General features: G+C 46.5%; 1 protein-coding gene across 2 annotated transcripts in view; it reads right to left on the bottom strand.

Moving 5' to 3' along the window:
• Window positions 1–314: 314 nt before the first annotated feature.
• tshz3b (teashirt zinc finger homeobox 3b) overlaps window positions 315–14,357 on the bottom strand; it is a 32,502-nt gene continuing 18,459 nt past the window's right edge. For both annotated transcript variants that reach the window (XM_086107962.1, XM_086107963.1), the window contains one exon: window positions 315–6,084. In XM_086107962.1, the coding sequence (XP_085964088.1) occupies window positions 2,561–6,084 (3,524 nt within the window). In that variant the 3' untranslated portion in view covers window positions 315–2,560. The remainder of the gene's footprint in view (window positions 6,085–14,357) is intronic.

The following is a 14,357-nucleotide window of genomic DNA, read 5'->3' as shown; positions in this document are numbered from 1 at the left end:
TCAAGTCAAATTAAATATACCAAAATAAAGTCATAATACCTTTTTCAAGAGTATTTGTCATAATTTTCTGACAGAAAGATAAAAATATTAAGACAACTACAGATAGATAAACAGACAGACAGACAGTCCAAAAATAGATCTGTAATTTTGTCTACCATTTGAATTTTTTTTTTAATCCTAAAATTTGTTTCAATTCGCAGGTGTAATTTGTAAAAAAAGATTGGTATTAGTCTATTTCATTAATTTCATTTTTACATGAAAATAGGTGTGTGTGTGTGTGTGTTTGGTGAAAACACGGCACTCACAAACAATGATTGCAAAAAAACCCAGGTTCATTTATTTTAATGCTGCAGTAGAAAACAAGTTTATCATCATCATCATAACATTAAGAACAAGGTGAATGTTTTCATTGTACAAGTACAACAAAATGAAGAGAAACGAAAGGACAGCGTTTGTGTGGGTGTGTGTTCCCTTTACATGCTTCGTATGTTACACTTTGTATTTACATGTCACTTTGTGGGAGGGGGGGGGGGGGTCAATGCAGCGCAACCACGGTTACCGTTCATGTGCCGCATCTCTCACCCCTGACCCCCAAGCCACAAATTTAAAGCTGCATTGCTTCCGGATGGCCGAGTCAAAGAAAATCCTTATAAATAATAAAATGACATCGAGATGTTCTCCCCTATTTTTTTCCACATGGAAAGTGACAAAATGACCCTTGAACCCTTTGAGCACGGCATTTAATTCCATACATTTTCATTAAAACAAAACAAAAAAACAGAAACGTTTTTTTTTTCGAGGCGACCTTCTCTTTTGGTCATCATTTGATTAAATAACACATGTATATAAAAAAAAGTCTTGTGCAAAACAATGCCATAAATGACTTTGTTTACTGTGCACCAGCAGTCATTATTCTTCTTTTTCTTGTCTTTAAATTAAAAAATATAAGAAGGATGTATAATTTAGACAGGAATGAATAGTTTGTGATTTTTTTTCTTTATATATATATTTATCTACATATTTTACACAGACCTGAAGAAAAGGAGGTCCCTGAACAAATACACCTTGGGCGTTTTTTTTCCCGCCTTTTAAAGACAGACTGAAAACAAAAAACTGTCACCTTTTCTGCATTCAACGAGTGTAAAAGTTGACATTTGAAGTGCTTTTGTGTACTCAGAGCAAGAGGGCCACACTGCAAACAACAAAAATGGTCAAATTATCAAAAATAAAATCATGGCGGTAAAACAACAAAAGATAACAAGGGGGAAAAAATGGAACTTTTCAGACAGATGCTATGTTTCTTCTTTGTGAGGACAAAATCGAAAAAATAAATCGGAATTTGGTAGGACGAAACAAATATCCATCCATTATTTGAGCCGCTTATCCAAATAATTGTAGATACAATAAATACAATAAAAACAATACAATAAATATAATAAAGAAAGATGTACGCTTAGAGGAGCAAAAACTCATGAGAAAAAAACATTTTTTTCAAATGCTTTTAGGGGACAAAACCAAATCACTACGCTAACATGAATAGATTTCTATTTTTTTTTTTTACTAAAGTCGTCATTTGACAAGATACAAAGTATGTCTTTCACAAGAATGCTCACGTTTTTATGAGTGGAAAAAACGTATTGATGAGAATCAAGCTGTACTTTTTATGAAAGTGAAGTCAAATTATGATGCAAAACAAAAGGCAAAATTTTACTCAATTAAAGTCAAAATATCTTTTTCAAGAGTATTTGTGGTAATTTTCTTTCACGACAGCAGGCATTTTATATTTTAAGAGGTGAAAAAAGTCTTGAATATGACAAAAAAAAATGAAATAACAAATTCATGTCAATGGAGTCAAAATATTTCAGAGAAAGTGGGAAAAAATAAATACTAAGAACTCTGCAATTTGATGAGCAGAAAGTCAAAGCCCTGCAAAGAAAAACAAAAAATGACTCAGAAAGTGTGGAGGCGACATCATGATTGGAAATTTCTACAAGCATGATGATGAGGACTGATTTCAAGTGGAACGCAAGTTCCGCAAACACCAAACAAGAACTGAAGCCCGACAAAATACGTCCTTTTCTCAAGTTGGCACTTCTCGTAAAAAAATAAAAAATAAAATAAATAAAACGCTCTTTCCTCAGAACATCACAACACGTGTCGGATTATTTTCCAACTTTATTGTGTTAAGGGTTTTTATGTTGCCGTAATCCTCATGCGTACCTAACAGGCAAAACCAGAGAAGACTGAACCCCCCCCCCCCCAAAAAAAACAAAAAACAAAACAAAATATTTTCTTGTTGATGCATGCAATTTTTCCTCATGTCGAAATATAAAGTAATTTCATTGACACAAAATACACAGCACCCCATTTGTAGGATTTTTTTTTCTTCTTTTCTTTGAAACTTCATATTTTGCATCTCAGGGCTCACGTTTGGAGGTTTGTTGAACGTTCTGAATTTTCCAACAAAGGAAAATGAGACCAAAAACCTCCGCCGCCCTTTGTAGGGCAGCTTTTCATGGCTCCAGGTATGGTCACGTCGGGTAAAGTCTCGTAATCCGCACTACTGCTTGTCCAGCTCACAAACGTACATGAGATGGTCCTCCGGGGACTTCCCGTGAGTCTTGCTGAGGTGCAGTTTGACGGCGTGCTTGCTGGCAAAAGTCCGGTTGCACAGTTTGCACTGGTGCGCCGCCGTACCGCCCCCCTCGTCCTCGTCATTGTTGGGAGACGCAGCTGCCGAATCAGGGGCGGGCAAGGATGAGGGCAGGGCCACGGGAAAAGACGGCAGGGACGAGGGCAAGGGGCGGCTGGACGGATGCAAGTGGGCCAGGAGCTTGTCGGAGAGTCCTTTGTGGTGGAGGCGTTGCTGCGAGATCTGGCCCAGGAGCTGCTCCCCGGAGAGCTTGGCCAGGTCGCGCAGCCGGAAGCCGAGGTGTGCCTCTAGGTGGCTGACGTAGGTTGACGGCGAGCGGATTTGCGAGGCGCAGTCGCTGCAGAAGAACACCGGGTGGCCCGAGTCCAGATTCTTCAGAAACTTGGTGCCGCCAGTGCGGCGCAGCTGGTACTTGACATTGGCCAGCCAGTGGGAGATGGTGGTCATGGAGAGGCCGGTGAAGCGCGAGATGTGCATCCTCTCCTGCGGGCTCAGGTCGGACATTATGTACTTTCCGTCCGTGGTTTGCTTCAGGCTGGAGGCGAACTGGGCCTGCAGGATGAGGAGGTGTTGCGGGTTCCAGTTGGACTGGCGGCCTTTGCGCTTCTGGGCGGGCGACACCTCCTCCGCTTCCTCCTGGGTGGCTCCCTCCAATTCGGAGCGCTCTGACAAGCTGGTGGGTGTGGAGGCCTTCGAAAGGGCCTGGCTCTCTGTCAGGTTCCTCAGCATGTCAGAGATGTCAGACAGGGCGTTCTCCTTCATGGGGGACGAGGACATGAAGGAGGCTACGGCCGCAGAGGCTTTGGTCATGGCCGCCGTTGGGGAAGGCGATGCGCTTTTGTCAGCATGCTTGCCTTTGGTGAGATCCATCGGTTGCTCGTTGCCGCTAAGGTTCGGCTGGTAGAAGTAGCGATCCAGGTGGTCGCTGACGGACTTCTTTGCCTGGGCGGGCGGTGTGGATGCCGCCACCGCGGCCTTCTCGGCCAGGCTGTTGCTCATCTTGAAGAGCATGCTCATGGGGTCCATGGAGGGCAGTGCGGGTTTGGCGGCCTTGCCCAGATGGGCGTTCATGACCGACTGCAGGGCGCTCAGTGGGTTGACGAAGGGCTGCTCCGGGGGCGGGTGGTCGGTGATGATGGCAGTGCTGCCACAGAGGGACCCGGGTTGAGGCGACGCCACAGCGGACCCCAAGCCGTTCTCCGTGGGTTCCTTCACACCGCTCTCCCCGTTTGTCTCCTTGCGGTTCGGAGCACTCGTCACTTTCTCGGGGGTTGGACAGCCTCCCGGTTTGGCGTCCTTTGGGGAATCTCCTCGATGGGAGTCCTCTGCCTCGCTGTGGGATGGCGACGGGGTGGTTCTCATGGGGGAAGACCTTGTCATGCCACCCGGCTCCCTCATCTTCTCCTCTACTTTTGTCACTTTCTCAGACACTTTCATGACAAGCTCCTCCATGGCGTGGAAGTTATTTTTGGACAGTGGCAATGTTTGGCAGCCGGAAGGAGACGCCAGCGTCTGTTTTTTGCCAGTGGGCGACAACATCTCCGCCCCAGGGAACATGTACTTGAGTGGAGAGTTCTTTCCCGAGTTCCCAAGGGAGAGCTTCATTATGTTGGGGAGCTGGTAGGCGGCGTGGATGCTGGGGTAGCCTCCCCAGCTCGGAGCTCCATTTTGGGCTTTGTTGATGGCGGAGGTCACCGTGTTCTCCAAAGACTTGAGGATGTCCAGACCTCCTTTGGGACTTGCGTCCAGATCTTCCTCAGTCAGATACGTGTACTTTGACGAGATGTCAAACTTCTCCTCGGTTTCCTCTTCAACTCCGGACATCTTGGTGGAGTTATTGTTAACAACGCATTCTTTCGTGCATTCCTCCTCCTTCTCCTCCTTTTTGATCTCCAGCGCTATGTCGTTGGGTGAGACGCTTGTGGGAGGAGGAACTGGGGCGGGGGGTGGTGAGAAGGTGGTCGCAGCTAGAGGAACTGACTGGAACTTCTCTTCTACGGTTGGCGTCGGTGCTGGGCTGGGCGTCTCTACAATGGGTTTGCCTCTCTTGATTGCCGAGTTGGTAACTTTGATAAAGTGTCCGGTCACCATCATATGGGCGGTGAGCTCCTGCAGGCTGTCGTGCGAGCTGCCACACTCCATGCACTTGAGGATTTGTGACTTCCGCGACTCAAACTGCCAGGCGTAGCTGGCGCCATTCTGGTGGCCATAACGGTTGTTGGGCGTGATGTACGGGTGGGCTGTCCTCTGGAGAAGCTCGTTGGCATCGGACAGGCAGGCCGGTTTTGGCGTTGCCCCTCCGTTAGAGTCCGGTGAGCTTGGGACGTCCAGCTCCACGGGGGCTCTCTTTCGGGCCGAGATGATCTTAGGCGCCACCGGAGTCACGGGCTCCTTCAGAGGCACTTTTTGGTAGTGTTTGGTCTTAATCATGTGGACGCTTAAATCCTGGAGGGACTCAAAGGAGTGGCCACAGTACATGCACTTAAGAACCTTCTGCGCGTCCTCCTTGCCTTCCATCTCCAACAAGGAGCGCTTTCTTGGTTTGGACCAGCGCTTGGTGCCCTCACTGTCCACCTCGTGGTTGTCGTCCCGATAGTGTCCGGTCTCATTCATGTGAACCGTGAGCTCCACCAGGGTGTCGTACGCTGCACTGCAGTCTTTGCAGCGGAACTTGCTCGCACCGGTGAAGATAGAGCCGTAGAGTTTGGAACTCTGGCGGTAGAGCTGCACGGTGCTGAAGAGGCTCGGCTCGGCGGTTGGTGCCGGCACGGTCGCCGCAGGGTGCTGGGCCAGGGCGACTCGGTTCTGGTGGTTCTGCGAGGACTGCTGGAGGGTTTTGGCGATGGCTGTCTGGTGCCAATCGTATCCGGCGCTACCGCAGCTGCTGCTACTGCTGCTGCTACTGCTGCTACTGTGGCTACGGGGGGGCTTTTCCTGGGGTGGCTGGCTCAGGTTTAGGTTCAGGGTGGACCAGTAAGAGTTGGTCAAGAAAGAGGTGTAGATGGCCTTCATCTTCTCCAGACTGTCAGCCACGGAGCCGGAACTGGAGAATATGGAGCCCGAAAGCACAGCTTCATCACCGCTCCCCGGGGTGGCAGCGTTGTCCGCGGCCGTCATGGCTGTGGTCGACAGTGACAAAACATTGGCTGGGTCTTTAAAAAGGAGAATGTCTTCCTCTGCTTTGAGTGGTGGACTCTCAAAGTCGGACATCCCGTCGCTGGATTCGCTCAGATGAGACTCGCTGTCCATCTCCTGGCCCGAGAAGTCGGCGGCGGTGGGGGAGTCACGGGAGTCGGGTCCAGAGCCCGCTGCGTCATTCCCGTCCCGGCACAGGAACTTAGGAGCAGGTTCCTCTGCCTCTGGCGTGGAGTCCTCTCCATCCACATCCTCATCCAGCAGTGCCGCTTCCTTCTCATCTTCGGGGACGTATGCTACGAGGGAGCACAGAGCAACATTTATTACAAATGATGTCAATTCCATTCATCCAGTTTCAATACTGCTTATCCTTGTTCAAGAGAGCTGGAGGCGATGTCAATTAACTTCGGACTTCACCCCGTACTGGTCGCCAGTCAACGAAAGGGCATAAATAGTCACTCGCCTGGGAACTGACCCCAAAACACACTGTCACGTGAATAACATTTTGCTTGCTCACTGACAACACTCATCTTAGATTTTGACTGTTTCGCCCCTCCAAATATGTTTCATTGTTGAGCCTGTGTTGTACTACAGCAAGCGGAATTTTTTTGCATGTTTCATACACACAAGGACAACAAGTCCCCCGACACCCGCCCATCATTTTTCTCACAAACTACTTCCTGTCACGCAGGCTTGCAGACACTCTCCTTCCTCCTTCTGTCGGAATCCGGTCTTTGTTCTCCACTGAAGAGCATTAGTGGTAAAAGAAGCAGGGATAGATGGGTGGGCGGGTGTTGGGGGGAGTGATCAAACATCGCTCGCCACCTTCTTCTTCTTCCTCTCAAGGGGCAACAGCTTGAAATTAAAACTAAATTTGAAATTAATGAAGCACGTTGCAGCGGCAGCGGCGGTTTCAGAAGCAATAAATTACTTGTATCAACCTCGGAGACGGCACTTCCTGTCTGTCAATTAATACGTGGGCCGCCTCTAATGCCTTCCCGAACAGACACCCTCGCCGTTTCAATTAAGCGTGCCTCCTCACTCATTACGCCGCTCAGCCCGCCTCGTAAATAAAAATGAATGTTACGTGCGACAAATCTCCGTACCGCCGCCGCGCAAAAAGCCATTTGCTTCAATTACCAGAGATTAGAAAAACTTTGCCGTTATTATTTACAGTTTAGCCGGCGGGCCAGCCAGCCAGAGACGCGCTTCCGGCTTTCAATTCAGATGAAAATAGCGGCCGTTTGAGAAGAACAGCGAGGAAAAATCAAGACGAATGAAAGCACACCGGTGAACGTGGCAATCCATCAGAGGGACAAAAGGACACACCAGAATGACTTGGGATTAAAAAACACACCTTTTTATTGTCTGTCAAGCAAAGCGAAAGCTTCGCGCCATTGACGCCAATGGCCCGCTGTGAAAATACACGACCGTGTTGACGAGAATTACGATAAGGAAAGGGTCTCATACTTGTGCGAATGAGAAGAACCTGCCACTGATATAGCCTGCTATGTAAGAATGAGGAAAATGTTTCTTGCGATTCTTTCATCGCGTCGTGTGACAACCTGAGCAGCAAAACTCCATGTCCAAATGTGACTTTGTTGCTTCTGTGACAGCTCAAACTACAAGACAACAAAAACATCAGAGTGAGAGGGAGCCTTTCGTGACAAAGTCGCCGTTTATTTAGCGAGACAGAGTTACGAGCGACGCTGACTCTAGTTTAACATCAGTGGTTTTTGCTTTTGTTTTTTTAATATCGAGTTCACCATTCGCCCCATAAACTGCATCATCTTTTCACACACATCTCCTGCTACCTACTGCAACGCATATTCCGTTTACACCATGCATATACTGTACATGCTCTGTTGTCAGTGTGTTAGGGGCCAAAATCGGCCCGACATCCACCTTTGTCAATGGACGTAACAAGCACAGATGCACTCCAGAGGGCCCTGTTTTCATATACTAAATACTATACTAAGACTAAATTTAAGAGTTATTTTGCGGATCGAATAAATGGTGTCATTAAGTGATCGATCGCAACCGATTTTGCGCAAAATTCAATGCCGATCCAATCCAGCCGATTGGATCTGTGCGAAGTCTACTCAAAGGCTGTGCCGATCTGAAATCCGAAGCAATGCACTGCCATCCATGGGGACCTGCTTTACGCGACAGTGGTTTACAAAGCTGACATGCTGACCTTCTTCCATGCCTTCCCAGTAAAAAAACATCTCCACCAATAGATACGGCGAGCGGTTTGATTCCAGTTGACAAATAGAAATTTGGGCTATTTTGCAGGATCTGTGTCCGATGAAAGAGGCTGTCGTCTGTGGAGTATTTTGACCAAATATTTGACTCCCGCCTCCGCATCTCACTCTATGACCGCCTTCCGTGTTATTGTGGACGTTACGCGCCATCTGTTGTGCAAACCGAGCGACAGCTGTTTACCAGCGAGACGCCGCCAAGGCCAAAGGCGGCGACCGATCGGCGCGCACCTGCCATCGCGAGCGCTCAAAACAAACGTGCGGCGTAGATGAAATCACGAGTGTCAGTTATTTGCGGATGCTTAACGCATCGTCATGATGTTTGTGGACCAGCAGATGCCGGCGTGACATCTCAACGACTATTCGCCAAGAAAAACCCTCAACACGCGGGCTTCAACACAAGATTGATGATGGCCTCCACCAAGGCTTCAAGTCACAGCTGGATGCCATTTTTTGGTCTTATCAGTGGAGCGTAACGGCCAATCTGTGATTAGGATCACTGGTGAACTTGGCCGCGTCTGCGTCTCAGCACCTGAAATGCACTCAGAGTAATCGCCTCGTCATGTGGGGCGCTCTCTGCTAAATGACTGGAGGATCACTCTGCGGGGGCGATACGGGACAGAATATGAGCCAATGGAAGAGGATGAGACATTATGGGACAAAACATCACGAGACACTATGGGACAAAATGGTACGACGGACACCGTAGGACATTATGGGGCATAACAAGGCGGCTTTTCAAGTTGTGTCACTTGCTTGAGACACTAACAATTCTATTTGGTTGAGAGTAAATTTTGATTTTTACTTTGACATGCTTGCATTTAGTTCCACCACCTCGGATAAAAATGGTCTCTTGCCCTCTCCCACTGCAATCTGGACTTTGGCCTGTTTTACTGCCACTTCTCTGTTCCCCCATCCTGCTGCTTCGAGAGAGGGAGGTGGCACTGGGAGTTTTTCTCTGCTTTATGGGACTTGTGGGGCACAAAAGGGGACAGAATGGAGCACAATAGACAAGAGAGGCCATTATGGGACACTATAGCATATCATGGGACTTCACATTACATTTTGGGACAAGGGAAGAAAATAACATTCATTCATTTTCCGAACCGCTTGATGCTCACTAGGGTCGCGGGGGGTACTGGAGCCGATCCCAGCTGTCTTCGGGCAGTAGGCGGGGGACACCCTGAATCGGTTGCCAGCCAATCACAGGGCACACAGAGACGAACAACCATCCACGCTCATAGTCACGCCTAGGGACAATTTAGAGTGTTCAATCAGCCTGCCATGCATGTTTTTGGAATGTGGGAGGAAACCGGAGTACCCGGAGAAAACCCACGCAGGCCCGGGGAGAACATGCAAACTCCACACAGGGAGGCCGGAGCTGGAATCGAACCCAGTACCTCTGCACTGTGAAGTCGACGTGCTAACCACTGGACTACCGGGCCGCCAGAAAATAACAATAGGTTGAAATTTTGCAAAAATGCCTGAATAGATCAAAAATGCTTTAAAGCAAACATGGTGCATCAGCATTTATCTGATACGCTGCAGGCAAATGGAATGAGCAGCCAACTGAACTGAAGTTAGCTCCTAGAGTGAATGCTTTTAAATCCAGGTAACAATGATGCCCCCCGCCCCCTCCCCCACACCCTCCTAGGTTGAGTTTGAAATGCGCTGTGTGAATAAAACTGGCTCGTCTTGCCTTATGTTTACATTGAGCATCGACAGCTGGGATCGGCGCCGGCTCACCCTCATGAGGAGAACGCAATCAGATAATGGATGGATGTTTTTTTTCTCTTATTTTTCAGGACTCAAAAGGAGAAAAAGGGGGGAATCTAGGAAGGAAGAGGAGGACGAGGACGGATGCTGATCTTGGAATTGAGTCAACTTGCAGCTTCCACACACATGCACAGACTGCTGGCCGGCATCCATGCTGTGAGCTTCAAAACACCATGACCTCGGCCACTGAGATAATTGCAGAGCAACACACACGGCCACACGGCCACACGTGCGCACACACCTACACCCGGGCCAGCGTGCGAGCTCTGTGTTCATTAACAGAAAAAGTGGCCACGGTGAGCCCAGGATGACTTTTCATCTACAGGAGGGAGTGTGAGCTGCTTTCATTTGGCTGTTGGGAGCCCGTCCATGTCAACTTTTTCCCGTCACAGTGACAAAATTAAAAATAACGAGACTCATCCGATCGTGAATTCCAACAAAAGACAAAAAGTATCGCTCATAATCCGGACAAGCTTCAGCACAGCAAAAGATAAATCTGAACAATTATTTCCCAATGATGCAGTACAGCAGGCTACAACACAGTAAGGATGAAGAATAATCTGAAGAATGATTTAGCAGCCAAGCCTGTCAAATCCCCACTTGACGAGATCCTTTAATGCGGTTCTTTCCCGTCCCCTGCCGAGCTTATGTTAATGAACTTCATTGAACGGGACAATCGATAACGCTTAATCGTTGTCATTTGACAAATTAGTTGGCTACCAGTGTGCGTGTGTGCGCGTGTGTGTGATGTCATCAACTCGCAGTGAGTCAATTCTTATAGTCCATATTAAGTTGAGCTTTTCTCGCGGTTGTTTTCTGTTTCTCCCCCCCCCCCCCCCCCCCCGCAAACCCGAACAGTGGTGTGCGGGATTTTTATATTCACTGTAGCTTGAACTATAACTGTGACTATTTGTTCTTCATAACTGTTAAGATGTATTATTCTCGTTATTGGGCCCAAACCGTGCGACAAATCGATGACTATGGAGGATGAAAGTTACAATGAAAATTATTCAATATGTTACAAAACAAACTTTCCACCTCAATTGAATGAAAGTAAATGTGCATTTAAATAAAAAAGAAAACAACATAAAATTGATGACAAATGAACAAAAATAAGAATACAAATAAAATATAGACATGGAATGAACTAAAATGTGAGTATAAAATACATTTAATACAACAAAATAAAATTACAATTATGACTAAAGAAACTGAAAATAAATAATAATGATAAAAACGAAATAAAATTACAATTAACAATAATAAGAATAATCAAGATATATGTCCTCCATTTGGCACTCACACCCATACCGACCAAAATACGTACATAGAAACAAAACATATTTATTTGATGAATAAATACACAAAGCAAAAAGAACTGTTGATATCAAAATGTCAGCAAAAGCCTACTCGAACATCCGAACTTTATTTCTGGTTATTTCGAGGCACTTGAAACGGTGGCGCGACTGTGCTGACTCCCATTTAACAAGTTTTGAAATGATGAAAATGCATCACAAAAAGCTGGCATTTGAACAGGGGTGTGTAGACTTTCTATAGATGCTCTAACTATGGTTGTCATGGTAACATCATAGCAACCTCTTAGTTACTGAGGCATTTCCGCAGGGAAAAAAAACAACAACACTTTGTCTGCTTACACGCTTGTAACAACAACCTGCAGCCAAACAGGAAGTGCATGCGCGCGCGCGCACACACACACACACACACACACACACTTTGCACATGTGTGAATACAGTGATCTGTTTGGACAGCGCTGATCAAAAGATGTCATCCCACCTCGGGAGCGCGCGCGCAAGCCTCCCAGTAAATCAGCGCGGCGCGTAAATAAAGTGACAGGATCACTTTACGGGCCCGTCAAGCAGGCAGCGGAGGCCATTACGAAAATGCCGCGCTCGCCTACCACACGCTTAATGGACGCCAGATCGCTCTTTACCACTGCGCTCACGCTACCTCTGCCAAGGCCAACTTGCTCGGGAGAATCAGGTGATGACTCGCAAATGGGTTTGTGTGACATTTCGTTGACAATCCCCCCCCCCCCAAAAAAAAAGCTTTATATCCTGAAACATTGAGTGTTTGTTAGCATTTTCTTGTAGTTGAAAAGGATGACAAAGTCTACAATTTACATCGTCGAATGTTGTGATAATTGTTTTGGGGGGTTTTTTTTGGTTTTTTTGCAGCAAATGTTAGCATCGGCGTAGTTCATTTTGTCCGGAGTTTCCTAAATCCCAAAGCGATGAAGGAAGTCAAGTGTTTTTTTTTTTGGTTTGCCAATGGGAAGGATCCCAAACAATGAATGAACACATTTAGAGGTGGCACAGATCATTTTGTCCACATTTTTCTTAATTTGGCCATGACTAAAAGATGACTAAACACCAAATTGCCAAACTTAAGTTGAATATCCTTCATTTGACCCAAAATTTGGGGGACAATTTGCCTCTGATGTTGCTCAAAAGTGCGAGTGAAATCATCTTCTGAGCGACGTATAAAACGAGGGTGATTTAGATTCGTCTTCTGCTATATATGCTCCTCCCTTGGCGCTATTGTTTTGGACCTTTGACATGAAACAACAGGTAACTTGTGTGATTGAAGTAAAAGTTCGTTCTGAGGCCGTACTTTTTTTTTTTTTTTTAAACATGTATGATATTTTGCAACGTTAAACGGTGAGTGCAAAACAGGTTCTCTCCATTTGCCAGACTCAAAATTGTTTTGAAACGCACACCAAATGAAGGCTAACTAGCGTACCGTAACAGATTGTTGGATAAGACGCTCTGGCATGAGATGAAATATTAATGGCTTGATCCAGACGAGATCCTTATGCCTTGGCGGAGGTCTCTGCTTCCGCTCTTTGTGTCCACTCAGGCCAACAAATGATCGCCATCGAATCCAACAAGCAATTATGTGCATAGACGACACTTGGACCGAGACGAAATGTCCAAACGGAGGCGGCTGAGCGAAGAATGCCAGCCATCCAATACATGTATATCAAAGAAAGGTGCACAACATTCCGGAGGAGAGAGGGGAGGCGGGGGGATGGGGGGTAGGGGTTGTGGGGAAAGGCAATAAAGGCCGGGGCGCTCGGAGGCAATTTAGAATGCAAAACACAAACCATTAAGTTTACGCATTATCTTTTAATTTAATCTGGAATGATTTATAATCCATCACGTCGGGCGGCAGCCGCATCCAATTATTCACCGCCGCTTGATTGACAACAAAGGTGATTTATTAAGCTCATAAAAAAAAAAAATAATAATAATAATAACATTTAAAAAAAAAAAGCTGATGTACTTGCATATATCCCAAAAAAAGCGCACACATGCTGTTTTGGGGATCAATAGGGTGTCTCTTAGGCATGTTTCCAGATACGTATGTGTGCTGGTGTCCTCGTTTTATTTTATAATTTATTTTGGGGGGGGAAGGGGGACAAGCCATGACAAGTCAACTTCTAGCGCTGACACAAAGTAACAAATATATGAACGAATGTGGTCAGTGAAACGTATCATTTAATAGCATTTGGGTAATTCCACATGCATTTTGTTGATTTATTTCTGAATTGCTTTTCCTCACAAGGGTTGCGGGGGTTGCTGGAGCCTCTGCCAGCCGTCTTCGGGCTGGTTGCCAGCCAATCACAGGGCACACAGTCGAACAACCATCCGTGCTCACACTCACACCGCGGGACAGACAATTCAGAGTGTTCAATCAGCCTGCATGTTTTTGGAATGTGGGAGGAAACCGGAGTACCCGGAGAAAACCCACGCAGGCCCGGGGAGAACATGCAAACTCCACACGGGGAGGCCGGAGCTGGAATTGAACCCGGTACCTCTGCACTATGAAGTCGACGCACTAACCACTGGAACACCGAACCGCCCAAGAAGAAAAAGTGAGAGCGTTATTTCAATGACACGCACCTGCTTCAAAATAACTTTGCCCCCCACACTCCCCAGCCTCTGCCATGACAACACCCAACCGTTTTGTTTCGAATAAACTTTACCAAACTTTTGAAGACACACCACACACTCCAAACCACATCGACACATCCGAATTAAATACAGCCGAGGCACTTCTAACAATGGCGTCATTTCTTTTCGTTTGGTTTGGGTTCACCTTTTCAAAAATACTAACAGCGGTTTAATACATTTTAATCGACATGTTTTGTTTTTAGAAAAGCCAAAGGATTTTTTGTTGTTGTTGTCTATATGCATATATATATATATATTATATATATACAGTATACAGTATATAATATATATATATATATATATATATATCTACCGGACGTTTAAAGCCACGCACCCAAGTGTGCGGCCAGCAGCGAGCACAGAGCCCGAAGAGAGAGACGCATAACATCAGTCAGCTTTTAACATTTTGGCTCCCTTTTTTTTCCCTTTGTACCTCTTTTCTTGACTGCGCTCATTTAGGCCTCGGGCTTGCTCCGGGTTCTACACACACGCACGCACACAAATCTCCCACTTTTCAAGCAAGTGCACATGCGCGAGAGAGAGAGACAGCAGAGAAA

Source organism: Hippocampus guttulatus, chromosome 3 (genome assembly GCF_054856545.1).
Source record: "Hippocampus guttulatus isolate MCC_2025c chromosome 3, RoL_Hgut_1.0, whole genome shotgun sequence".
NCBI classification, from domain to species: domain Eukaryota; kingdom Metazoa; phylum Chordata; class Actinopteri; order Syngnathiformes; family Syngnathidae; genus Hippocampus; species Hippocampus guttulatus.
Note: the sequence above shows the minus strand (reverse complement) of the source record. Positions and strands in the feature narration are given on the sequence as shown.